The 26,986-nt window shown below is 40.6% G+C and overlaps 1 protein-coding gene across 8 annotated transcripts in view; it reads right to left on the reverse strand.

Annotated features, from left to right (window-relative positions):
- The window catches only part of LOC130274443 (otoconin-90-like), a 191,126-nt gene that overhangs the window by 3,624 nt on the left and 160,516 nt on the right, over nucleotides 1–26,986 (reverse strand). For 6 of the 8 annotated variants that reach the window (XM_056522778.1, XM_056522777.1, XM_056522781.1 and 3 more), the window contains 5 exons: nucleotides 19,024–19,062; nucleotides 17,261–17,302; nucleotides 11,023–11,064; nucleotides 10,685–10,717; nucleotides 5,936–6,016 (listed from right to left, as the gene is read on the reverse strand). In XM_056522778.1, coding sequence (XP_056378753.1) covers nucleotides 5,936–6,016; nucleotides 10,685–10,717; nucleotides 11,023–11,064; nucleotides 17,261–17,302; nucleotides 19,024–19,062 — 237 coding nt within the window. The remainder of the gene's footprint in view (nucleotides 1–5,935; nucleotides 6,017–10,684; nucleotides 10,718–11,022; nucleotides 11,065–17,260; nucleotides 17,303–19,023; nucleotides 19,063–26,986) is intronic. The other 2 variants (XM_056522775.1, XM_056522776.1) reach the window with 2 other exon arrangements.

Consider the following 26,986-nt stretch of genomic DNA (forward strand, 5'->3'; position numbering starts at 1 on the left):
CAGGTCTCGACGCACTGCAACCTGGGAAATCCTGAGACATGAGTAATTTTGTATGCTGTTAGAGATTTGTATGCTGTGACCATTGACGGCTATGCAGTGTTCACGGACTTCCGTGCAAAGAATGAACATGTTCTTTCTTTGCGCGGAACAATGTTAGCGGCAGAATTGTCCGCCGCTGAAATTCCGCAGTGTGAACGGGTCTTGTGTAAACCCTGATGGTAATGTTCATTGGGGATTCCACGGGGATTCCGCAGTGTGAACATACCCTTATAGGAGTTGTATTTCTGCATAGGGGGCAGTATTATAATACTACAACCTATGTACAAGAACTTACTATAATACTTCCCCCTATACCGGAATACAACTTTTATAGTACTACAACCTATGTACAAGAATTCATTATAAGAGTTGTATTTCAGTATAGGAGCAGTATTATAGTAAATCCTTGTACATAGGTTGTAGTATTATAATAGTTGTATTCCTGTATAGGGGGCAGTATTATAGTAAATTCTTGTACATAGGTTGTAGTATTATAATAGTTGTATTCCTGTATAGGGGGCAGTAATATAGTAAATTCTTGTACATAGGTTGTAGTATTATAATAGTTGTATTCCTGTATAGGGGCAGTATTATAGTAAATTCTTGTATATAGGTTGTAGTATTATAATAGTTGTATTCCTGTATAGGGGGCAGTATTATAGTAAATTCTTGTATATAGGTTGTAGTATTATAATAGTTGTATTCCTGTATAGGGGGCAGTATTATAGTAAACTTTTGTACATAGGTCGTAGCATTATAATAGTTTTATTCCTGTATAGGGGGCAGTATTATAGTAAATTCTTGTACGTAGTATTATAATAGTTGTATTCCTGTATAGGGGCAGTATTATAGTAAATTGTTGTACATAGGTCGTAGTATTATAATAGTTTTATTCCTGTATAGGGGGCAGTATTATAGTAAATTATTGTACATAGGTTGTAGTATTATTATAGTTGTATTCCTGTATAGGGGGCAGTATTATAGTAAATTCTTGTACATAGGTTGTAGTATTATTATAGTTGTATTCCTGTATAGGGGGCAGTATTATAGTAAATTTTTGTACATAGGTCGTAGTATTATAATAGTTGTATTCCTGTATAGGGGGCAGTATTATAGTAAATTATTGTACATAGGTTGTAGTATTATTATAGTTGTATTCCTGTATAGGGGGCAGTATTATAGTAAATTCTTGTATATAGGTTGTAGTATTATAATAGTTGTATTCCTGTATAGGGGCAGTATTATAGTAAATTCTTGTACATAGGTTGTAGTATTATAATAGTTGTATTCCTGTATAGGGGGCAGTATTATAGCAAATTCTTGTACATAGGTTGTAGTATTATAATAGTTGTATTCTTGTATAGGGGCAGTATTATAGTAAATCCTTGTACATAGGTCGTAGTATTATAATAGTTGTATTCCTGTATAGGGGGCAGTATTATAGTAAATCCTTGTACATAGATTGTAGTATTATAATAGTTGTATTCCTGTATAGGGGGCAGTATTATAGTAAATTCTTGTACATAGGTTGTAGTATTATAATAGTTGTATTCTTGTATAGGGGGCAGTATTATAGTAAATCCTTGTACATAGGTCGTAGTATTATAATAGTTGTATTCCTGTATAGGGGGCAGTATTATAGTAAATCCTTGTACATAGGTTGTAGTATTATAATAGTTGTATTCCTGTATAGGGGGCAGTATTATAGTAAGTTCTTGTACATAGGTTGTAGTATTATAATAGTTGTATTCTTGTATAGGGGGCAGTATTATAGTAAATTCTTGTACATAGGTTGTAGTATTATAATAGTTGTAATCCTGTATAGGGGGGCTTTTAATTAACCTCTTAATATCTGTCTGTGTTCATTGCTTTATTGATTATGTACTTTCTACAACATTCTGCCCTTTACTTTCTGTTTTATCAGATTAGATACAGTTCATACTTTTTCCAATGGGAGGCTGCTCCAGTGCTGAGGGCTATGCTGTGACCTGATAAAATCCTGGATTTCCAGTCATTGTCATTATGTGGAAACTATGTATCCCTGGAGATCGTGATGTATTTTATCTGTCCTGCAGTACGACCAGGTCATCCCATACCCTGTCACTTCCAATAGACCTCGGAGACCTCCAGCAGTCCCCGTAATGACTAGTGTTGAGCGGTATAGGCCATATTCGATTTCGCGATATCTGGCGAATATATGGACGAATATTCGTCATATATTCGCTAAATTCGCATATTCGTAATATTCGCGTTTTATTTTCGCATATGAGAAAATTAGCATATGCAAAAATGAGCATAAGCGAAAATTCGCATATGCAAAAATTTGCTTGTGCGAAAATCAGCATATGCAAATTTTCGCATATGCGCAAATTTATACGCCAGTCTCACACAGTAGTATTAGAGCCTTCTTTACACTACACAAGCTGGAAGCAGAGAGGGGTGATCACTGTGATGTGTACTGCGAAAAAAACAAAACGAATATTCGTAATTGCGAATATATAGTGCTATATTTGCGAATATTCGCGAATTCGGGAATATGCGATATTCCCGAATAAAATTCGCTTTGCGAGTAGTCGCGAGCAACACTAGTAATGACTCGCGCAGGCCGCACATTTCCGCACGTCTCATTGCTGCGTCTGGTAATAAAGTCTTTATATCTTCATAGCAATTAGGAAGCAATTAGTGCAAAGTCTCCGAGAGATTCCCAGGCAGCGTCTAATTACCGCCATCTCTAAGACTCCGGAGGGGAGCGACCGTGCCAGGGACCGCAATCTCCTTATGTCCCTGGGTCACCTTGAATGAGCGCTGCCTTTACCTCCCCCCGGATATATATAGTCACTGACTATTCTGTGCTGGAGGAGCCTCTTGTGATGGACACCGCGGCCGATCCCTCCGGGCACCTTCAGCACAGCTGCTTAGGAACTCCGAGGAGAGAACAGTCTATGTATAACACTATAAGCATCCATGATAGTACTAAAAGTACTCTTTCCCAATCAGGGTGCCTCCAGCTGTTGCAAAACTACAACTCCCAGCATGCCCGGACAGCCGAAGGCTGTCCGGGCATGCTGGGAGTTGTAGTTTTGCAACAGCAGGAGGCACACTGGTTTTGAAACACTGACTTATAGGAATTAAAGGGGTACTCCGGTGGAAAACATTTTTTTTTTTTTTTAAATCAAATGGTGCCAGAAAGTTAAACAGATTTGTAAATTACTTCTATTAAAAAATCTTTACTCTTCCAGTACATTTTAGGAGCTTTATGCTACAGAGGAATTTCTTTTCTTTTTGAATTTCTTTTTTTTTGTCTTGTCCACAGTGCTCTCTGCTGACACCTCTGTCCGTGTCAGGAACTGCATAGGTTTGCTATGGGGATTTTCTCCTGCTCTGGACAGTTCCTGATACGGGCATATGCTGTCAGCAGAGAGCACTATGGACAAGACAAAAAAAGAAATTCAAAAAGAAAAGAATTTCCTCTGTAGCATACAGCTACTAATAAGTACTGGAAGGGTAAAGATTTTTGAATAGAAGTAATTTACAAATATGTTTAACTTTCTGGCACCAGTTGATTTAAAAAAACAAACAAAAATAAAAGTTTTCCACCGGAGTACCCCTTTAACCATTTACCTAAATAAGTAAACAGAGCATATATAGTGCTAAAATCTATAAGATTAACTCCTTAAGGACACAGACAGATGTATGTTTGCATTTTTATTTTTTCTCCCTCGCTTTCTAAGAGCCAGAACTCTTTTATTTTTACATCTGAATATCAGTATGGGGGCCTGTAATTTGTAATGGCATCCTTCATTTTACCATAAATGTATTCTTGTATATACTGGCAGTATTATAGTGGTTATATTCTTGTATATAGGAGCAGTATTATAGTAGTTATATTCTTGTATATACTGGCAGTATTATAGTAGTTATATTCTTGTATATAGGAGGCAGTATTATAGTAGTTATATTCTTGTATATACTGGCAGTATTATAGTAGTTATATTCTTGTATATAGGAGCAGTATTATAGTAGTTATATTCTTGTATATAGGAGCAGTATTATAGTAGTTATATTCTTGTATATAGGAGGCAGTATTATAGTAGTTATATTCTTGTATATAGGAGGCAGTATTATAGTAGTTATATTCTTGTATATAGGAGCAGTATTATAGTAGTTATATTCTTGTATATAGGAGCAGTATTATAGTAGTTATATTCTTGTATATAGGGAGCAGTATTATAGTAGTTATATTCTTGTATATAGGAGGCAGTATTATAGTAGTTATATTCTTGTATATAGGAGGCAGTATTATAGTAGTTATATTCTTGTATATAGGAGTAGTATTATAGTAGTTATATTCTTGTATATAGGAGGCAGTATTATAGTAGATATATTCTTGTATATACTGGCAGTATTATAGTAGTTATATTCTTGTATATAGGAGCAGTATTATAGTAGTTATATTCTTGTATATAGGAGCAGTATTATAGCAGTTATATTCTTGTATATAGGAGCAGTATTATAGTAGTTATATTCTTGTATATAGGAGCAGTATTATAGTAGTTATATTCTTGTATATAGGAGCAGTATTATAGTAGTTATATTCTTGTATATAGGAGCAGTATTATAGTAGTTATATTCTTGTATATAGGAGCAGTATTATAGTAGTTATATTCTTGTATATAGGAGCAGTATTATAGTAGTTATATTCTTGTATATAGGAGCAGTATTATAGTAGTTATATTCTTGTATTTAGGAGCAGTATTATAGTAGTTATATTCTTGAATATAGGAGCAGTATTATAGTAGTTATATTCTTGTACATAGGAGCAGTATTATGGTAGTTATATTCTTGTATATAGGGGCAGTATTATAGTAGTTATATTCTTGTATATAGGGGCAGTATTATAGTAGTTATATTCTTGTATATAGGAGCAGTATTATAGTAGTTATATTCTTGTATATAGGAGGCAGTATTATAGTAGTTATATTCTTGTATATAGGAGCAGTATTATAATAGTTATATTCTTGTACATAGGAGCAGTATTATGGTAGTTATATTCTTGTATATAGGGGCAGTATTATAGTAGTTATATTCTTGTATATAGGAGCAGTATTATAGTAGTTATATTCTTGTATATAGGAGGCAGTATTATAGTAGTTTTATTCTTGTATATAGGAGGCAGTATTCTAGTAGTTATATTCTTGTATATAGGAGCAGTATTATAGTAGTTATAGTCTTGTATATAGGAGCAGTATTATAGTAGTTATATTCTTGTACATAGGGGCAGTATTATAGTAGTTATATTCTTGTATATAAGAGGCAGTATTATAGTAGTTATATTCCTGTATATAGGAGCAGTATTATAGTAGTTATATTCTTGTACATAGGGGCAGTATTATAGTAGTTATATTCTTGTATATAGGAGCAGTATTATAGTAGTTATATTCCTTTATATAGGAGCAGTATTATAGTAGTTATATTCCTGTATATAGGAACAGTTTTATAGTAGATATATTCTTGTATATAGGGGGCAGTATTATAGTAGTTATATTCTTGTATATATATGAGCAGTATTATAGTAGTTATATTCTTGTATATAGGAGGCAGTATTATAGTATATTCTTGTATATAGGAGGCAGTATTATAGTAGTTATATTCCTGTATATAGGAGGCAGTATTATAGTAGTTATATTTTTGTATATAGGAGCAGTATTATAGTAGTTATATTCTTGTATATAGGAGGCAGTATTATAGTAGTTATATTCTTGTACATAGGAGTCAGTATTATAGTAGTTAAATTCTTGTATTTATATTCAAGAATATTGTATTTGTATTCCTGTTTAGGACATAAAAACATTTGATGATTTTCCAAGTATATGAGAAATATATATATAGTTTTTACCTTGTTCCACTGATTCCGTTTCTGTGGCTGCAGCCAGATGTGACCTTAATGTACTTTCTTCCACTATCTTGAACCCTGATTCTGGAATTTACAGATCATGTTAAATATTTGTATTTTATTGTAAACAATCTTGAAGTGTAAAATGCATTATCCTATTAAAATGACCTCTGTCTATATAAATGTTAAAGTAATGTGGACCCCATAAAGTGGTCCCCCCCACTGAAGACCTTTCTGTAAGTCTCAGAGCAGAAGGCCACTAATAAGCCGTACTTCACCTTCTGATAACAATAGGGTCCCTATTCTGTAGGAATTTTTCTGACCACATTAGGATTTATGTTAAAAACGTAAATTTTTTTGTAGATTTCCATAATAAATCTGTGGGGTGCCCACTTTATCAAGTGAAAAATGCAATTTGTGAGGTTATTCAGGTTTCTTTTTGTATAACATTGCAAAACTTAAAGGGGTACTCCGGTGTAAAACCTTTTTCATTTATTTTTTTTTTTTAAATCAACTTGTGCCAAAAGTTTAACAGATCTGTAAATTACTTCTATTAAAAAATCTTAATCCTTCCAGTACTTATTAGTTGCTGTCTGCTTCACAGGAAGTTCTGTAGTTCTTTCCAGTGTGACCACAGTGCTCTCTGCTGACACCTCTGTCCATGTCAGGAACTGTCCAGAGCAGGAGCAAATCCCCATAGCAAACCTCTCCTGCTCTGGACAGTTCCTGGCAAGGACAGAGGTGTCAGCAGAGAGCACTGTGGTCAGACAGAAAATAAATTCAAAAAGAAAAGAACTTCCTGTGGAGCATGCCGCTGCTGATAAGTACTGGAAGGATAAAGATTTTTAAATAGAAGTAATTTACAAATCTGTTAAACTTTCTGGCACCAGTTGATTTAAAATAAATTTTTTCCACCGGAGTACCCCTTTAACACTAAACTGTCAAGATAGAAATCCTTGTTTTATGTCGACTATGTCGTGAATCCCTAATCAAATGTCCCATGAACTTCCTTTATAGACACCGTTACGTGAATCTAAAGCAGTGTTTCCCAACCAAGGTGCCTCCAGCTGTTGCAAAACTACAACTTCCAGCATGCCTGGACAGCCGAAGGCTGTCTAGGCATGCTGGGAGTTGTAGTTTCGCAACAGCTAGAGGCAGCCTGGTTGGGAAACACTGATCTAAAGGAACATAGCGCCCTCCACTTTTAGAGGATGATATTAACTTCAAGCCCCTCCCAATTTAGTAGCCACACCCACTCACAGAGGATGGTTGTAACATTTCTAGTTGTATATAAGAGATTATAATATCACAACCTCATACACCCACTGGCCACTTTATTAGGTACACCTGTTCAATTGCTTGTTAAAGGAAATCTGTCACCTGCACTAACCTGTCGGTGACACTGATGACAACAATACTTACCTTGTCCCGTTCGGTGGCGGGGATCTTCGGTAATCTCCTCCATTACTCCGCACCGGGCACCCGGCTTGGGGCATGGGCGGAGCTTACTGACATCACCGCTGCTGTTCTCTCACAGCGGGATCCAGCAGGGAGCAGCAGTGGTGACGTCAGTAAGCTCCGCCCATGCCCCAAGCCAGCTGCCGGGACTCGAGCTAACAGAGGAAATTACCAAAAAGCCCCACCACGGAACGGGACAAGGTGAGTACCATTGTCATCAGTGTCACCTGCTGTTGGTACCGACAGGTTAGTGCAGGTGACACTACTGACAGATTTCCTTTATCACAAATAGCTAATTAGCCAATCAAACGGAAGCAACTCAATGCATTTAGGCATGTAGACATAGTCAAGACAACTTGCTGAAGTTTAAACTGAGAATCAGAATGGGGAAGAAAGGGTTTTTTAAGTGACTTTGAACATGGCATGGTGGTTGGGGTTAGACGGGTCGGTCTGAGGATTTCAGAAACTGCTGATCTACTGGGATTTTTACCCACAACCATCTCTAGGGTTTACAGAGAATGGTTCGAAAAAGAGAAATTTCCTGTAAGTGGCAGTTGTGTGAACGAAAATGCCTTGTCAGAGGAGAATGGGCAGACTGGTTCAAGATGACAAAGGCAACAGTCACTCACATACTATCTCTGAACATACAACATGTCTAACCATAAAGCAGATGGGCCACAGCAGCAGAAGACGGCACCAGGTGTTACTTCAGTCAGCTAAGAACAGGAAACAGGCTACAATTAACACATGCACCAAAAATTGGATACCATGACCATCCCTTTATGACCACAGTGTCCCCTGTATCTTTTGATGATACTTCCAGCAGGATAATGCCCCATGTCACATGACATCATCTCATACAGGACAATGAGGTCACATGACTCCAATGGCCTCCACAGTCACCAGATCTCATCCAATAGATCACTACTGGGATGTGGGGGAACAAGAGATTCTCATCATGGATCTGACAAATCTGCAGCAACTGTGTGATGTCATTATGTCCATATGGAGGAACTGTGTGATGTCATCATGTCGATATGGAGGAACTGTGTGATGTCATCATGTCCATATGGAGGAACTGTGTGATGTCATCATGTCTATATGGAGGAACTGTGTGATGTCATCATGTCTATATAGAGGAACTGTGTGATGTCATCATGTCTATATGGAGGAACTGTGTGATGTCATCATGTCCATATGGAGGAACTGTGTGATGTCATCATGTCCATATGGAGGAACTGTGTGATGTCATCATGTCTATATGGAGGAACTGTATGATGTCATCATGTCCATATGGAGGAACTGTGTGATGTCATCATGTCCATATGGAGGAACTGTGTGATGTCATCATGTCCATATGGAGGAACTGTATGATGTCATCATGTCCATATGAAGGAATTGTGTGATGTCATCATGTCTATATGGAGGAACTGTGTGATGTCATCATGTCTATATGGAGAACTCTGTGATGTCATCATGTCCATATGGAGGAACTGTGTGATGTCATCATGTCCATATGAAGGAACTGTGTGATGTCATCATGTCCATATGGAGGAACTGTGTGATGTCATCATGTCCATATATAGGAACTGTGTGATGTCATCATGTCCATATGGAGGAACTGTGTGATGTCATCATGTCCATATGGAGGAACTGTGTGATGTCATCATGTCCATATGGAGGAACTGTATGATGTCATCATGTCCATATGAAGGAACTGTGTGATGTCATCATGTCTATATGGAGGAACTGTGTGATGTCATCATGTCTATATGGAGAACTCTGTGATGTCATCATGTCCATATGGAGGAACTGTGTGATTTCATCATGTCCATATGAAGGAACTGTGTGATGTCATCATGTCCATATGAAGGAACTGTGTGATGTCATCATGTCTATATGGAGGAACTGTGTGATGTCATCATGTCCATATGGGGGAACTGTGTGATGTCATCATGTCCATATGGGGGAACTGTGTGATGTCATCATGTCCATATAGAGGAACTGTGTGATGTCATCATGTCCATATGGGGGAACTGTGTGATGTCATCATGTCCATATGGGGGAACTGTGTGATGTCATCATGTCTATATGGAGGAACTGTGTGATGTCATCATGTCCATATGGGGGAACTGTGTGATGTCATCATGTCCATATGGGGGAACTGTGTGATGTCATCATGTCCATATGGGGGAACTGTGTGATGTCATCATGTCCATATGGGGGAACTGTGTGATGTCATCATGTCTATATGGAGGAACTGTGTGATGTCATCATGTCCATATGGAGGAACTGTATGATGTCATCATGTCCATATGGAGGAACTGTGTGATGTCATCATGTCCATATAGAGGAACTGTGTGATGTCATCATGTCCATATAGAGGAACTGTGTGATGTCATCATGTCCATATAGAGGAACTGTGTGATGTCATCATGTCCATATGGAGGAACTGTGTGATGTCATCATGTCCATATGGAGGAACTGTGTGATGACATCATGTCCATATGGAGGAACTGTGTGATGTCATCATGTCCATATGAAGGATCTGTGTGATGTCATCATGTCCATATGGAGGAACTGTGCGATGTCATCATGTCCATATAGAGGAACTGTGTGATGTCATCATGTCCATATAGAGGAACTGTGTGATGTCATCATGTCCATATAGAGGAACTGTGTGATGTCATCATGTCCATATAGAGGAACTGTGTGATGCCATCATGTCCATATGGAGGAACTGTGTGATGTCATCATGTCCATATAGAGGAACTGTGTGATGTCATCATGTCCATATAGAGGAACTGTGTGATGTCATCATGTCCATATAGAGGAACTGTGTGATGTCATCATGTCCATATGGAGGAACTATGTGATGTCATCATGTCCATATGGGGGAACTGTGTGATGTCATCATGTCCATATGGAGGAACTGTGTGATGTCATCATGTCCATATGGAGGAACTGTGTGATGTCATCATGTCCATATGGAGGAACTGTGTGATGTCATCATGTCTATATGGAGGAACTGTGTGATGTCATCATGTCCAGATGGAGGAACTGTGTGATGTCATCATGTCCATATGGATGAACTGTGTGATGTCATCATGACCATATGGAGGATCTGTGTGATGTCCATATTGAGGGAAATAAGGGAAGTATAATAGGCAAAATGAAGGTGAAAAGGGGTCCAACCCAGAATTAGAAAGGTGTACCTAATAAAGTGGCCACTGGGTGGAGACCGTCCCACCTTAGGCAAACTCATTTTTTTGTTTTGGTCATTTCCATACTTACTTGTTGGGGTTACATTAGGAGGTTGAGGCGTGCCTAAAACACAACATGAAATATTCATTATTGAATAATAGTTATCATACAATCATATGACAATGATACATTGTAATTGGTTGTGAGTCTTTTAAATAAAGCATATTGACATGACCATTGACCAATCAGATCGCTTCTTTCATTTTTCAATGGCCTTTTTAAAATGAAAGATGTAATCTGATTGGTAGCTATGGGTATGGTTACTGCACCACTCTGCCTTTACACAGGTTTGTCAAGTGGCAGTTTCAACAAGCTTTATTTATATCAGCCTGGAGATCACATTGAAGCTCTGGACACAGAACACTTACCCTGAGCTGCTGGCATTAAATTGTTCAGAACATAACCAGGACCTGAAAAACACAAGAACAAAAGTGTCATTAAAGGGGATATCTGGTTTATAAAACTCATTTTCATATATCTTATTAATAAATTAGAAGATAACCCCTTAAGAATTGGGCCATTTAAATTTTTTTTGTTTTTTCCCTCGTTGACTTCTAATAGACATAACGCTTTTATTTTTCCAAGCACAGAGCCGTATGCATAGGAATAATTGTACTTTGTAAGCTTACCCTTAATTTTATTATAAATATACAGCAAATCTGTTACAAAAATGCAATTTATTACATTTTGGCAAGGGGGGCTTCCTTTTTGCACCATTCATTGTGCAGTCAAATGGACATGTTATGTTTCATCTCCAAGTTAGTGCGTTTACAATGATTCCCAGTTTTAAAAAATGTTAACCTTTTTTCTTTTTTTTTGCTTAAAATTGTCCTGTTATGGCCCCTATTTTTTTTTCCACCTATGGAGCTGTAGTTTTTATCTGGAACAATTTGGCACAGATCAGAATTTTTGTTTGCTTTTAATTACATTTTTTTCTGGATTGTGACCAAAAAAAACCCCTAAAAAAACAATTATGAGATTATTATTATTTTAATTTTTTTATTTAGACCGTCACGCCCCCTCCCATAGACATAAATGTAGGGGGGGTGGCATGATGTCACATCTCCGGCTTTGAAAACCCAGTGTTCTAAACATACCATTTAGAATGCCAGGCTTGGCAGGGGTGCTGCATGGAAATCGCAAGCGGAAATTCGGAAGTGTCAACGGTAGTGTGGAATCCCATAGAAGTGTATTGGGCTTTCATTTAAGGCAGAATTCCACTGGTGGAAATTCCGCCATGTAAATAGACTCTAAAGTTAGATTTGTGGTAAATCAGTCACTATTTGACTGAACCGGTTTAAATGGAATCCAGGACAAATGGGACTACTTAAAAGTTGCAATAGGCAACAGATAATTGCACTCGTCAGTAATGGTACTCGTCAGAAGTGGCCAAAATATTATTATTAATTAAAATAAAGCTAGCATTTACTAAGTATATATAAAAAAAACACACTAAAGATAGACAAATCTAGAAGATTAGGCAGAAAGAGGCAAAGTGAGTTATAAGAGCTTCTAAAGCACAGGCAGAAGAGAAACTAGCTACGTCAATGGAAAAATGGGATGGCGGCGGCGGGACTGACCTGTGCGGTGATTAAGCAGCAGCAGGAGGTGAGTGACAGCCTCCTGCTGTTGCTTAGCAACAGCTCCCAGCATGCAAAAAGGGCATGCTGGGAGCTGTAGTTATGCAACAGGAGGAGGCAGACCACCACAACTCCCAGCATGCACTTATGGGCATGCTGGGACTTATGGTTTTGCAACAGCTGGAGGCACATTCTTTCTATGGAAAAGTGTACCTTCAGCTGTTGTGTAACTACAACTCCCAGCTTGCACAAACAGCCTAAGTGCATGCTGGGAGTTGTAGTGGTGCATCTGCTGGTTGCATAACTACAACTCCCAGCATGCCCGTTGGCTGTCGGTGACTGCTGAGAGTTGTAGTTTTGCAACAGCTGAAGGCACACTGAGTTAAGTAGCAAACCAGTGGGTCTCCAGCTGTTGCATAACTACAATCCCCAGCATCCCCAGCCAAAGTAGTATGCCTCCCGCTGTTGCATAACTACAACACCCAGCATGCCCTTCCGCTGTCCGTACATGCTGGGGGTTGTAGCTTTTGCAACAGCTGAAGGCACACTGGTTGCAAAACACTGAGTTTGTTGCCAAACTCGGTGTTTCACAACCTGTGTCTCCAGCTGTTGCAAAACTACAACTCCCAGCATGCACTGATAGACCGTACATGCTGGGAGTTGTAGTTTTGCAACAGCTGGATGTTCCCCCCCCCCCCAATGTGAACGTACAGGGTACACTCACATGGGCGGAGGATTACAGTAAGTATCCAGCTGCAAGTTTGAGCTGAGGCAAATTTTCTGCCGCTGCTCAAACTGCCAGCGAGAAACTACTGTGAACCCCCTGCCCGTGTGACTGTACCCTAAAAACACTACACTACACTAACACAAAAAAAAAGTAAAAAACACTACATATACACATACCCCTACACAGCCCCCCTCCCCTCCCCAATAAAAATGAAAAACGTCTGGTACGCCACTGTTTCCAAAACGGAGCCTCCAGCTGTTGCAAAACAACTACTCCCAGTATTACCAGAGAGCCACTGACTGTCCAGGCATGCTGGGACTTTTACAACAGCTGGAGGCACCCTATTTGGGAATCACTGGCGTAGAATACCCCTATGTCCACCCCTATGCAATCCCTAATTTAGGCCTCAAATGCGCATGACGCTCTCACTTTGGAGCCCTGTCGTATTTCAAGGCAACAGTTTAGGGCCACATATGGGGTATCGCCGTACTCGGGAGAAATTGTGTTACAAATTATGGGGGGTATTTTCTGCTATTACCCTTTTTAAAAATCAAAAATTTTTGGGAAACCAACATTTTAGATAAAAAAAAATATATATTTTTTTTACATATGCAAAAGTTGTGAATCACCTGTGGGGTATTAAGGTTCACATTACCCCTTGTTACATTCCCCGAGGGGTCTAGTTTCCAAAATGGTGTGCCATGTGTTTTTTTTTTTGCTGTCCTGGCACCATAGGGGCTTCCTAAATGCTGCATGCCCCCAGAGCAAAATTTGCTTTCAAAAAGCCAAATGTGACTCCTTCTCTTCTGAGACCTGTAGTGCGCCAGCAGAGCACTTCTCACCCCCATATGGGGTGTTTTCTGAATCGGGAGAAATTGGGCTTCAAATTTTGGGGGGTATTTTCTGCTATTACCCTTTTAAAAAATGTAAAAATTTTGGGAAACCAAGCATTTTAGGTAAAAAAATTTTATTTTTTTTTAACATATGCAAAAGTCGTGAAATACCTGTAGGGTATTAAGGTTCACTTTACCCCTTTTTACGTTCCCCGAGGGGTCTGGTTTCCAAAATGGTATGCCATGTGTTTTTTTTTGCGGTTCTGGCACCATAGGGGCTTCCTAAATGCGGCATGCCCCCAGAGCAAAATTTGCTTTCAAAAAGCCAAATGTGACTCCTTTTCTTCTGAGACCTGTAGTGCGCCAGCAGAGCACTTTTCACCCCCATATGGGGTGTTTTCTGAATCGGGAGAAATTGGGCTTCAAATTTTGGGGGTATTTTCTGCTATTACCCTTTTTAAAAATGTAACATTTTTGGGAAACCAATCATTTTAGGTAAAACATTTTTTATTTTTTTTTACATATGCAAAAGTCGTGAATCACCTATGGGGTATTAAGGTTCACTTTACCCCTTGTTACGTTCCCTGAGGGGTCTAGTTTCCAAAATGGTATGTCATGTGTTTTTTTTTTTGCTGTCCTGGCATCATAGGGGCTTCCTAAAGGTGACATGCCCCCCAAAAAACCATTTGTCGCTCCTTCCCTTCTGAGCCCTCTACTGCGCCCGCCGAACAATTAACATAGACATATGAGGTATGTGCTTACTCGAGAGAAATTGGGTTTCAAATACAAGTAAAAATTTTCTCCTTTTTACCCCTTGCAAAAATTCAAAAATTGGGTCTACAAGAACATGCGAGTGTAAAAAATGAAGATTGTGAATTTTCTCCTTCACTTTTCTGCTATTCCTGTGAAACACCTAAAGGGTTAATACACTTATTGAATGTCATTTTGAATACTTTGGGGGGTGTAGTTTTTATAATGGGGTCTTTTATGGGGTATTTCTAATATGAAGACCCTTCAAATCCACTTCAAACCTGAACTGGTCCATGAAAAATAGCAAGTTTGAAAATTTTGTGAAAAATTTCCAAATTGCTGCTGAACTTTGAAGCCCTCTGGTGTCTTCCAAAAGTAAAAACTCATAAATTTTATGATGCAAACATAAAGTAGACTTATTGTATATGTGAACCCAAAAATGTTTTATTTTGAATATCCATTTTCCTTACAAGCAGAGAGCTTCAAAGTTAGAAAAATTCAAAATTTTCATTTTTTTCATCAAATTTTGGGATTTTTCACCAAGAAAGGATGCAAGTTACCATAAAATTTTACCACTAAGTTAAAGTAGAATATGTCACGAAAAAACAATCTCGGAATCATAATGATAACTAAAAGCATTCCAGAGTTATTAATGTTTAAAGTGACAGTGGTCAGAATTGCAAAAAACGCTTCGGTCCTTAAGGTATAAAATGGCCTGGTCCTTAAGGGTTTAAACAGAAAAAAAAATAAGGAAAAGGACCTCAGTTAGGGAGGAAGACTCATGAATCTTTTGATGCATGTGTCCTTACAGAAGAAGAGGTTCTACGTTTGCTGTCTAAAGTAAAGACAAATAAGTTGCAGGGGCCTGATGGGATACACCCAAAGTCATTAAAAGAGCTTAGCGGTGAACTAATAAAACCGTTACCAGATTTATTTTACCAATCACTGTTAAAGGGGTATTCCGGGTTTGTACATCTTATCCCCTATCCAAAGGATGGGGGATAAGATGTATGATCACAGGGGTCCCCCGCGATCTCTGTGCAACCCCCGGCATTCTGTGCCGGGTGCTGCTTCCGAGACGGGGATGTGACACACCCTCCATTCATGTCTATGGGAGGGACATGACATCATGAGGGGGTGTGTCCATGACATCAAATCCCTGTCTCGGAAGCAGCGCCCAGCACAGAATGCCGGGGACTTTTTCCTGAGATCGCGGGGGTCCCCAGCGGTGGGACCCCAGCGATCATACATCTTATCCCCCATACTTTGGATAGGGGATAAGATGTATAAACCCAGAATACCCCTTTAACAGGAGTTGTCTCAGACGATTGGAAATTAGCAAATGTTGTGCCCATTTACAAGAAAGGTAGGAGGGAGTAATCGGGCAACTATAGGCCAGTAAGTCTGACATCAATAGTGGGGAAATTAATGGAAACCCTATTAAAGGATAGGATTGTGGAACATTGACAATCTCATGGATTGAAAGATGGAAAACAACATGATTTTACTTCAGGAGATCATGTTTTACTAATCATTTTTTTTTTCAACCGTATATTTTTTATTGAAATATTATCATTGAAAATACATACAACAGCACAAGCAGGGAAAATGGACCCTGCCACTCAAATAAACAACAGATATGAAACGCATAAAGTGTACAAAACCAAGAACTGAGTCTAACAGGGTGAGCATAGGAGTAAGAAAATTCCAACCCCAGCTACAGTATATAACGCAGTCCTAAAGAAAAAATGGGGGGGGGGGGGGGGGGGGATGGAAAGAAACCAGCAAACCATGTTTTACTAATCTTATAGATTTTTTTGATTGGGTGACTAAAATAATAGATGGCGGAGGGGCAGACAGAGACAATAAGTCATAAGTCACCTAGCCTCTACACTGAAGAGTAATCCACCAGAAATTTTAAATAGTATGAAATATTTTTATTCTTATTTTGCGTCCTATAGTCCAGTGAGTCTTTCAGTCCAAAATATGTGGTAATGTACAATAGAATTGTCAGCAAATTATGCTAAGTAAAGCCAGATAGAGCTCAAAAGAGAAATCACAAGACCCAAAAAGAAGTTAGAATGTTCTGGAGGTTCCCTGGTCATATGGTCACATACTGTAGATATGACATTAAGTAATTACAGTATACAGCAGTGGTCTCCAAACTGTTGCAAAACTACAACTGCTGGGGGCACCCTGGTTAAGAAACACTGCTTTACACTTATATGTTACATTATGGGATTGTATCAAAAGTTTAGTTTGGAGACCACTGGTTAGGCCTCGTTCACATTGTTGTCGGACTCCGCTATTTGGAGTTCCGTCGGCAATCTGCCCAGAAAGACGGGGGTTTAGCAGAGAAAAAAATAGGGCAAGCACTATTTTTTTCTCTGCTAAAATCCTGTAAAATTACCGGGTCACCGACGGACCCCATGCAAGTGAATGAGGTGCGTCATGACCCCATAGTAGCCGTTTGAATCTGACCCGGGTCCGATTCGGCTCAGAAAAAAAAGAGCTGATCGGGCCGTGTGAACCTAGCCTAACAGTGTTAGAAAAACATTGCCGTTTTTTACCCGAAACGGTGCCACACACATATACAGGTTGTGTGTGGTATTGCAGCTCACCCCTATTTAATTTAGTGGTGTTACTTGTGGAAGTATGCAGCCATGTTATTCTGATCTGTACAATAATTTAAAAAAATAATAATGTGTGCTCTTACGTTCAGATATAGACATTGCGGCGTCTATACTTGGATCTGTAACTATACAAAAAATCATAAAAATAATTATCAAAACCATCATTCATCTCTAGGATGAGCCTTATTTGATCAGAAGCAAAATGTTGCTGACAATCTATACCTGTGCATAGCTGACATGGATTTTTATTTTCTCAATTTATGTAAATGTCACACACAAATTTTACATTAGTCACTCTGCCGCCTCCATTACTAATGAGAACCGATTTGTTCTAACTTTGTTAAAGGGGTACTCCGCTGTCCCAGCGTTCGGAACATAGAGTTCTGAAAGCTTGGAGCAGGCGGCATGGGTCGTGACATCACATCAGACGCCCTCAGTGCAAGTCTATGGGAAGGGGGCATGACGGCCGTCACGCCCCTTCCCATAGACTTGCATTGAAGGCATGTGACGTGACATCATGACCCCCACCGCCCAAACCCAGCATTCTAAATAAATGCTGGGTGCTGCACAGAGATAGCGGGGGTCCTGGTTGCAGGACCCCCGTGATCAGACATCTTATCCCCTATCCTTTGGATAGGGGATAAGATGTGTAGCGGCAGAGTACCCCTTTAATAAAAAAAATTCACTTATTATCATTGTCATTTCACTTCTCTTATAAGGATTGTCTCCTCTATGACTGCAAATGTGCAACTTTTTCCATTCATTTCTATGGTAATTACAGAAAGAGCTGAGCGTTCTTAGGCTGGGTTCACATTGCGTAAAATTCCATACATATTTAATTATACGCGCTGATTTGCGCTTAAAATATACCAGGAAAATTGTGTGAACCCAGCCTTAATTGGTTGGTTGTTTCAATAACTCCCATAAAACAGGAAAGACAATGTTACACACGTGCAACCTTCTCTATATTCTTTATACAACTGGATTTGGCAATCGGAGTGGGCCACCAACCTATGGAAATGCATAAATATCAAACCCACCAGACACTGTATAATCCAGACGAGTCGATATCACTCAGCCATAATGCTAAGTTTTAAAGGGGTGCTCCAGGGAAAAATGCCCCAAAGCCACCACAATACCTGTTCTATGTCCCCTGTAGTTATCCATGTGATTTTGCCAGCTCCTGTGACCCCTGTTGTCTCCTGAATATTCTTTTTCCTTCCTTGCAGCCCAGACAACAACTCTCAACAGTCAGTGCTGCTCTGTGTAATGGCTGCCAGCCAATCGCTTTTACTATCTGTGTGCATGCTGTGTTGTTGTAAACACACTGTACAGGTCTTTTCTTTCAAACTATCCTTCCCCCCAGCAATAAAGCATGCTATGCTTTGAATGGCAGCAGTCAGTGATTAGATCTACAGCACGAAAAGAGCAGCATTATGTGCTGAGGAGACTGAGCTTCTATGCTGGCAAGATCCTCACACAGGGAGGCGGAGGGGAGCTGTGGCTGTAAAGACATAAATCATGTGGTTTTTGTCTTCCAGGAGGGTGGGGGCTAGGTCTCAGTGAGGGGTAACACAGAGACAAGCAGGATCAGATTTATGACGTCTTTCTCTTATTCCCTGCATGTAAGTGACAGCTGAAAGAGGGAAACTGCTCTATATAGCTAATGAATGATATTAAGACAAATAAATAGGTTGGTGAGAGGAAAAGGATGGGTTATGGGTTTAGTTTCCAGGAGTACCCCTTTAACTTCTATTGTAGCCATAGTCTGATGTTGCAGATTTATCATCGCCATGTGAGGCAAGTCGTGTAAACAATTACTTCTAGAAGTGAATGCGCTCTTTACCTTCCATTTTCGGTGTTCCTTCTGGTCTATCTGTTCCCCCTGTACAACACAAAACAATTCACTTCAGAAGAGTCAATGTAGTGAAATTTTTTGCTTTTATATTAGAATATTAGAAAGATAAAATTTGATAAGACTAGAGAAGGACCAGGATGTCTGTTTCTGTAAAGTTGCTTATTTATTATTTCCATTATTTCAGGTAGTGGTAAAATAGTAATAATAACAAATAATACTTATGTTATTCCACATTTCCTCCTTCCTTCTCTGTTTTCGGGAGTAGTTTTCCGTTTAGAGGACCTGGTTTGTCCCAGCATTACATGGATGACCCAACGGCGCTAACAAGGGATGAGGTCAGGGGACCTGCTTCCTGGTAAGAGGTTGTTCACACTGGAGAGCCCTTTTAATAAAGTCATAGTGATACTTGCTCTTATTGGCAAGGAGATTATTTCCTCTCCCTTCCTCCATCTCTCGCTCTTTCTCTCCCTCCCTTTCTCTTGCCTTTTTTCCTTCTCCTTCACTATTTCTTCTCTATTTTCATCAATTAACCTCTCTCTTCCTTCCCTTTCTCCTTTTTGTTTTTCCTTCCTTCTTTCTATTTTCTTCTGTCTGTATTGTCCCTCATCTGTCTTTTTCTCCTCCTCCTCTTACTTCTCTTCCTCCTCCTGTTCCTCCTCCTCTTCTCGTCTTCCTCCTCCTCTTCTCATCTTCCTCCTCCTCTTCCTCTTCTCATTTTCGTCCTTTTCTTCCTCTTCCTCCTCCCTTCCCTTATCTTCAACTTTCAGTCACTTCCTCCCCTCTCTTCATTTTTTATTTCCTTTTCTCTCTACCTCTCTTGCTTATTCTTTCTACTTTCTTCCCTCAATCTTCTCTTTCTTGATATTTTTTTCTTTTTTTTTTCTACCTCCTCCTTTATCTCTTTTTCCCTCTATCTCTGCCTTCTTTTCTCCCTTTCTTCCTTATTTGTCCTCCTCATTCTTTCTCCATAGGGGTAATGTTTCTCCTTGAGGTAAGCACTATATGGGTGTGTATCAAATATCTTAATTTGGTAATATTTTTCTAGTTTGAAAACTGATTAAGAAACTTAACTTTTTATACAATCCCACATATACATATAGGTGTAAAGCAGTGTCTTCCAGCCAGGGTGCCTCCAGGTGCAAGACTACAACTCCCAGCCTTTAGCTGTCTGGGCATATGGGGAGTTGTGGTTTTGCAAGAGGCACACTGGTTGGAAAACTCTGGTGTACGACTAAAAGCTATTTCTCCCGGAGAGTTCACTTTTTCGGAGAGGAAGTTGCTGTCAGACTCCTCTGGTAGATTGGTAGGTAAATCTGTCTGGATCCTTCTCTCGCCTTACATCATCCTTTGGGGGAGAGTTGGGGATACATATTAATGAGTTGCTTGGTCTCACTGAAATCATCGGGTTCAGATAACTTTTTCCTAATGCGTATGTGGGCGTTTACATACAATACAGACACACACACTTCTACTGCTATGGCATCTAATGGAGCATAACCGACAGTATGGGCTTATACAGAACCAATGTTAGCGTATTGTGTCCAAAATTATACTAATGAGAAAACCTTCAGAATGACACTACAGCCAAGAGTAATAAAGAAGTAACACATTTTATTAGATAACATACATATACAGTATAAAAATATATTATAATGGAGCAGCAAGCAGTCAGACCGCAAAATTGACTCACAGAAAAACTACCATATAAGTTAGATAAACACGTAGGAATAAATCACAGGGTGTGGGTATTATATTGCACATTGGTATCCATAAGGCTTTATAAAAACAGATTACATGAACCGACATAAAATGTGACTATAGTGCCCACTGAAGGATAATTACACACACAGGGTTCCTACAATTAATACTACGGTAGTAAGAGAAGAAAGGGAAAGATGGCTTAAGTGGCAAAAGATGAATGGAGGTGAATGGTGGGGAGAGAGACCGGGCATAGACACAGAGGGGAAATTACCCAAACTGTGTATCTCCATTGTTCCTCTCACCCCTGCAGGAGCAGACAGACCACTCACTCAACCTTCATCCAGGCGACTGTCTCCAACATACATCCACTCCCTGAGGAAGCGTTACTGGCGAAACAGATTGTAGTGACTCCTGGACTGTGGGTAAGGTATGTTGGTGCCAGTGGCATTGTAACAGCTGTGGTTAGGTGGATCCACTGACCTGTTGAGGAAGATGGCCTGGGCCGTACCAGGGAGCAGAGTATAAGTTCGCTACCCCTGATACGACTCGTCCCCACAGGCAGCCAAGGTATAACCTAGCACTGGAAGGATGAGGCACAGACGTGGTCAGGACATGCAGGAGGTCAGGACAGGCGGCAAAGAAGCAAGGTCAGGTCACGTAGCAGGAGGTTAGAAGGCAGGCGGCACAGAAGCAAGGTCAGGTCATGTAGCCGGAGGTCAGGCAAGACATAAATATACGCTTTCTCTTGGCAACTAGGGCACAAAGATCCGGCAGGGAACAAGAGGAAGTGCCGTAACTAAATAGGATTGGTTTGGGACAAGCACCAATTATTGGTGCACTGGCCCTTTAAATTCAGAAAAGCCGGCACGTGCGCGCCCCGGCAGGAACGGGCAGATTGAGAGAGCGGGCCCCACAACGTGAGAAGAAGGTCCAGCGGGACAGGGCGGAAGGTAAGTAGCAGTCCGTGGGTTCACATGCGGGCGAGTCCCGCAATGCGAACCGTGGCACTGCTGGGAGCAGAGAGCAGAGCCTTAACAGTACCAATCCCCCTACCCCCTTGGGTCTCCCCCTCTTTTTGGGTCTTAAAAAGTTCCGAAGTCACGATCCAGTATATTCTCCTCTGGCTCCCAAGATCTCTCTTCCGGACCAAAACCTTTACAGTCCACCAAAAAATAACGTCTCCCTCTTACAGTTTTCATAGCTAAGATTTCTTTGACCTCGTAGACATCAGAAGAACCAGAAACAGGAATGGAAACAACAGACTTTTGTGATAACCGATTGATCACAACTGGCTTGAGAAGGGAGACATGGAAAGATTTCGGAATGCGTAGGGAAGAAGGCAGACAATGTTTATAGGAGACCGGATTAATCCTTTGTAAAACCTCAAACGGTCCCAGGATACGAGGGCCCAACTTGTAGCTGGGAATCTTAAAACTGATATATTTGGAGGATAACCAGACCTTATCACCGGGAGAGAAAGATGGAGGAGATCTTCTTTTCTTATCCGGCTGAGATTTTATACAGGAGGAGGCTTGAAGCAGAGAATGCCGAGTCTGTTGCCAGATGGACGTGAAGTCCCGAACAAGTTCATCAATGGCTGGCACGCCCGAGGAGACTGTAACAGGAGGACGAGGATGAAGACATAGACAACAAAAAAAGGGAGAAGACTTTGTGGCCTCAGAGTCTCTATGTTTGTAGGAGAATTTCGCCCAGGGTAAAAGATCGACCCAGTCGTCCTGTCGGGCCGATACAAAGTGACGGAGAAATTCTACCGGAACTTGATTTACTCTCTCGACTTGCCCATTGGATTGCGGGTGATAGGAAGATGAGAAAACCAACTTGATTTTTAGATGAGAGCATAGAGCTCGCCAGAACTTAGAGACAAATTGCACCTCGTGGTCTGAGATGATGTGAGACGGAAGGCCATGTAAGCGGAAGATATGCTGAAGGAAGTGTTTGGCAAGTTGCGGAGCAGATGGTAAACCTGGCAATGGAATAAAAAGAGCCATCTTGGAAAACCGATCGACCACCACCCAGATGACCGTATTGTTATAGGATGGGGGCAGGTCGGTAATAAAATCCGGAGCGATTTGCGACCAAGGAGAGTCCGGGATAAGAAGAGGCTGTAGAAGGCCAGCAGGTCTCTGCCGAGGAGTCTTGTCTCGAGTACAGGTAGCACAGGAACTGACAAAGTTTGGGGGTGGGCCACCAATAGTAACATAGTTCATAAGGTTGAAGAAAAGACTAGAGTCCATCAAGTTCAACCTATAACCCTAATGAGTTCCTTCTGAGTTGATCAGGAGAAAGGCAAATAACCCTCATACTAGAGGTAAAAATTCCTTCCCGACTCCAAATAGGGCAGTCAGAATAGATCCCTGGATCAACGTTCTGTCCTTATAAATCTAGTATACATAACCAGCGATGTTATTATTCTCCAAAAATGCATCCAGCCCCTTTATGAACTCTTTTACAGAGTTCACCATGACCACCTCCTCAGGCAGAGAATTCCACAGTCTCACTGCTCTTACAGTAAAGAACCTCCGTCTGTGCTTGGCCCCCTGTATCTCTACTGTATTTCACAGATTGTATTGGGCTTCGGCCCCCATGTTGTCATTTCTTAGTTTTTCTTGTTTTTGGATTTGTGTATTGACATGAAAACTTCTAATAAACATTACAGTTTAAAAAAAATAAAAAAATAAATAAAGCTTTCTTTCCTCTAAATGTAGAGGATGCCCCCTTGGTATAGATACAGTCCTGGGTATCAATCGATCATGGGAGAGATCTCTGTACGGTCCGATACATTTATACATAGTTATTAGGTCACCCCTAAGCCTTCTTTTTTCTAAACTAAATAACCCTAATTCTGATAATCTTTCTGGATACTGTAGTCCTCCCATTCCCCGTATTATCCTGGTTGCCCGTCTTTGAACCTTCTCCAGCTCCACTATATCTTTCTCGTACACTGGTGCCCAGTACTGTACACAGTATTCTATGTGTGGTCTGACCAGTACTGTACACAGTATTCTATGTGGGGTCTGACTAGTGATTTGTACAGCTGTAGAATTATTTCCTTGTCGTGGGCATCTATGCCCCTATTGATGCACCCCATGATTTTATTTGCCTTGGCAGCAGCTGCCCGACACTGGTCACTACAGGTAAATTTACTATTAGGTAAGACTCCCAAGTCCTTTTCCATGTCAGTTGTCCCAAGTGTTCTCCCATTTAATACATAATCCCAGCCCGGATTTTTCCTCCCCATGTGCATTACCTTACATTTATCAGTGTTGAACCTCATCTGCCACTTCCCAGCCCAAACCTCCAACCTATCCAGATCCATTAGTAACAGTTTACTGTCCTCTATAGTGTTATCTACTATACATAGTGCACTGTCCTCTATAGTGTTATCTACTATACACAGTGCACTGTCCTCCTATAGTGTTTACCACTTTACAGAGTTTAGTATCATCTGCAAAGATTGCTACTTTACTATTCAACCCCTCTACAAGGTCATTAATGAATATATTAAATAGCACAGGACCCAAGACTGACCCCTGTGGTACCCCACGAGTAACGGTCACCCAATCAGAATCAGTATCATTAATAACCACCCTCTGTTTCCTATCACTGAGCCAGTTACTTATCTATTTACACACATTCTCCCCCAGCCCAATCCTTCTCATTTTATGCACCAACCTTTTATGTGGCACCGTATCAAATGCTTTGGAAAAATCCAGATATACAACATCCAGCGATTGCCCCTGGTCCAGTCTGGAGCTCACTTCCTCATAAAAACTGATCAGGTTAGTTTGACAGGACCAATCCCTCATAAAGCCATGCTGATATGGAGTCATACATTTATTTTTATCAAGATAATAAAATAGCATCCCTTAGAAAACCCTCAAACAATTTATATACAATTGCCGAGAGATTAATTAAAAAGACTTACACACACCGGAATGACCAGCTACCAAGAATGAATGACCCCAGCTCAGCACCCTGCGTCTCAGTAGAGGTGGTACGAAGGATCTTCCAGAAGGAGCTTGCTGGAGGACAGCAAGTACTACAGGAACCAAACATTCAGGTGGAATAATATGACGAGGAATGGAATCTTGTCCAACCACATCTGAGGACCTGGAAAGTGCTTCGACTCTAATGTTCTTGTCGGCAGGATGGAAATGAATTAAAAATTAAACCTGGAGAAGAAGAGCGACCATCTTGCCTGGCGAGGATTCAGATGTTGAGCTGAAGATACAAAAGGTTCTTGTGATCCGTAAAGATGGCGACAGGATGTGTAGAACCTTCCAAAAGATTATGCCAATCCTCTAATGCAAGTTTTATAGCAAGGAGATCCCGATCCCCAATAGAGTAATTCCTCTCCGCTTGTGAAAAGTTCTTGGAGAAAAAAACAAAGATCACATTCTTGCCCTTGGAGGTTTTCTGAGTTAAAACTGCGCCAGTTCCTACGGAAGATGCGTCTACCTCCAAAAAGAACGGCTTTTCAGGGCCAGGTCTTGAGAGAACAGGTGCTGAAGTGAATGAAGTGAGTAAAGGCCACATCAGCCTCAGGAGACCAGTTATTGGGGTTGCAGTTCTTTTTGGTGAGGGCTACAGTTGGGGCAAACAAGCAAGAAAAGTGTGGAATGAATTGACGGTAGTAAATGGCAAACCCAAAAAATCGTTGAATAGCCTGTAGACCAGAAGGACGTGGCCAGTCCAATACTGCAGAAAGCTTGGCAGGATCCATCTGTAGACCTTGGTGGGAGACTATGTATTCAATAAATGGAAGACTTGTTCTCTCAAAGAGGCATTTCTCAAGCTTGGCATACAGATAATTCTCCCAGAGACGCTGAAGGACCAGACGGACATGGAAATGAAGAGCCTCCAAATTGGGAGAGAAAATCAGAATATCATCCAGGTAGACAACTACACAGATGTACTACAGATCTCGGAAGATGTTATTAACAAATTCTTGGAAGACAGCGGGAGCATTGCAGAGACCAAAAGGCATGACAAGGTACTAAAAATGGCCGTCTCGGGTGTTAAAGGCTGTCTTCCATTTGTCGCCTTCACTCCCCTCAGATCCAACTTAGAGAAGGTTCTGGCTCCCTGTAAACTATCAAAAAGTTCAGAAATCAAAGGCAAAGGGTAGCGATTTTTGATCATAATCTTGTTTAAACCCTGATAGTCAATACAGGGACGCAGAGATCCATCCTTTTTTCCTACAAAGAAGAATCCAGCCCCGGCTGGAGAGGTGGCCTTCTGGATGAAACCCTTTTGTAGGTTTTCTTGGATGTATTTAGCGATAGCTTGCATCTCAGGTACTGACAGTGGGTAAATTCTTCCCTGGGGAGGAGTAGTGCCAGGTTGAAGATCAATGGGGCAATCATAGGGACTATGTGGTGGAAGAGTCTCTGCCTGCTTCTCGAAGAACACATCAGAATAATTTCAATAAGGGAGAGGTAGGCCCGACATAATAGAAGAAGATGGGACCGTCTTAGGCTGGATTGACTCCAGACAGTGTCCATGACAGAAAGTTCCCCAACGAGAAATCTCTCCAGTGTTCCAGTCTAGTTGTGGAGAGTGACGCTGAAGCCAAGGAAGTCCTAGAAGAAGTTCAGAGGTACAATGAGGAAGCACAAAGAACTCTATCTTCTCCTGATGTAACACTCCCACTTGCATGATGAGAGGTTCAGTACGAAATAGGACCGTACCATTCAGGTTCTCTCCATTGACTGAAGAAATGTATAGAGGCTTGACAAGCCGAGACACAGGGAGATGATGCTTTTAGACCAAGGAAGCATCCAAAAAATTCCTGTGGAACCGGAATCCAAGAAGGCAGAAGGGAAGAAAGAAGTCTTTGTGGAGGTAAAGACTTGAACAGTCATGCTCAAATGTGAAAAGGTACTATTCACACCCAGGGACGCCTCTCCTACATGCCTCAGGTGCGAGCGTTTACCGAATGCTGCGGACGTATTGGACAGTCCTTATGGAAGTGCTCCAAACTAACACAGTAGAGACACAAATTCTCTTCACGACGACGAGACCTCTCCTGTGAAGACAATCTAGTCCGATCCACCTGCATAGGCTCCTCCTCTGGTGGCACTGGAGAAGAAAGAAGCGAATGCTGGTACCAGGCGAGGGAACCGACGTGTTCGGACAGGTTCTCTTTCGCGATGAAGCTCTTCCTGTCTATCAGAAAATCGGACATCAATTCGAGTGGCCAAGTTGATTAGGTCACACAGGGAAGTCG

Source organism: Hyla sarda, chromosome 5 (assembly GCF_029499605.1).
Source record: "Hyla sarda isolate aHylSar1 chromosome 5, aHylSar1.hap1, whole genome shotgun sequence".
In the NCBI taxonomy this organism is placed as follows: Eukaryota; Metazoa; Chordata; class Amphibia; order Anura; family Hylidae; genus Hyla; species Hyla sarda.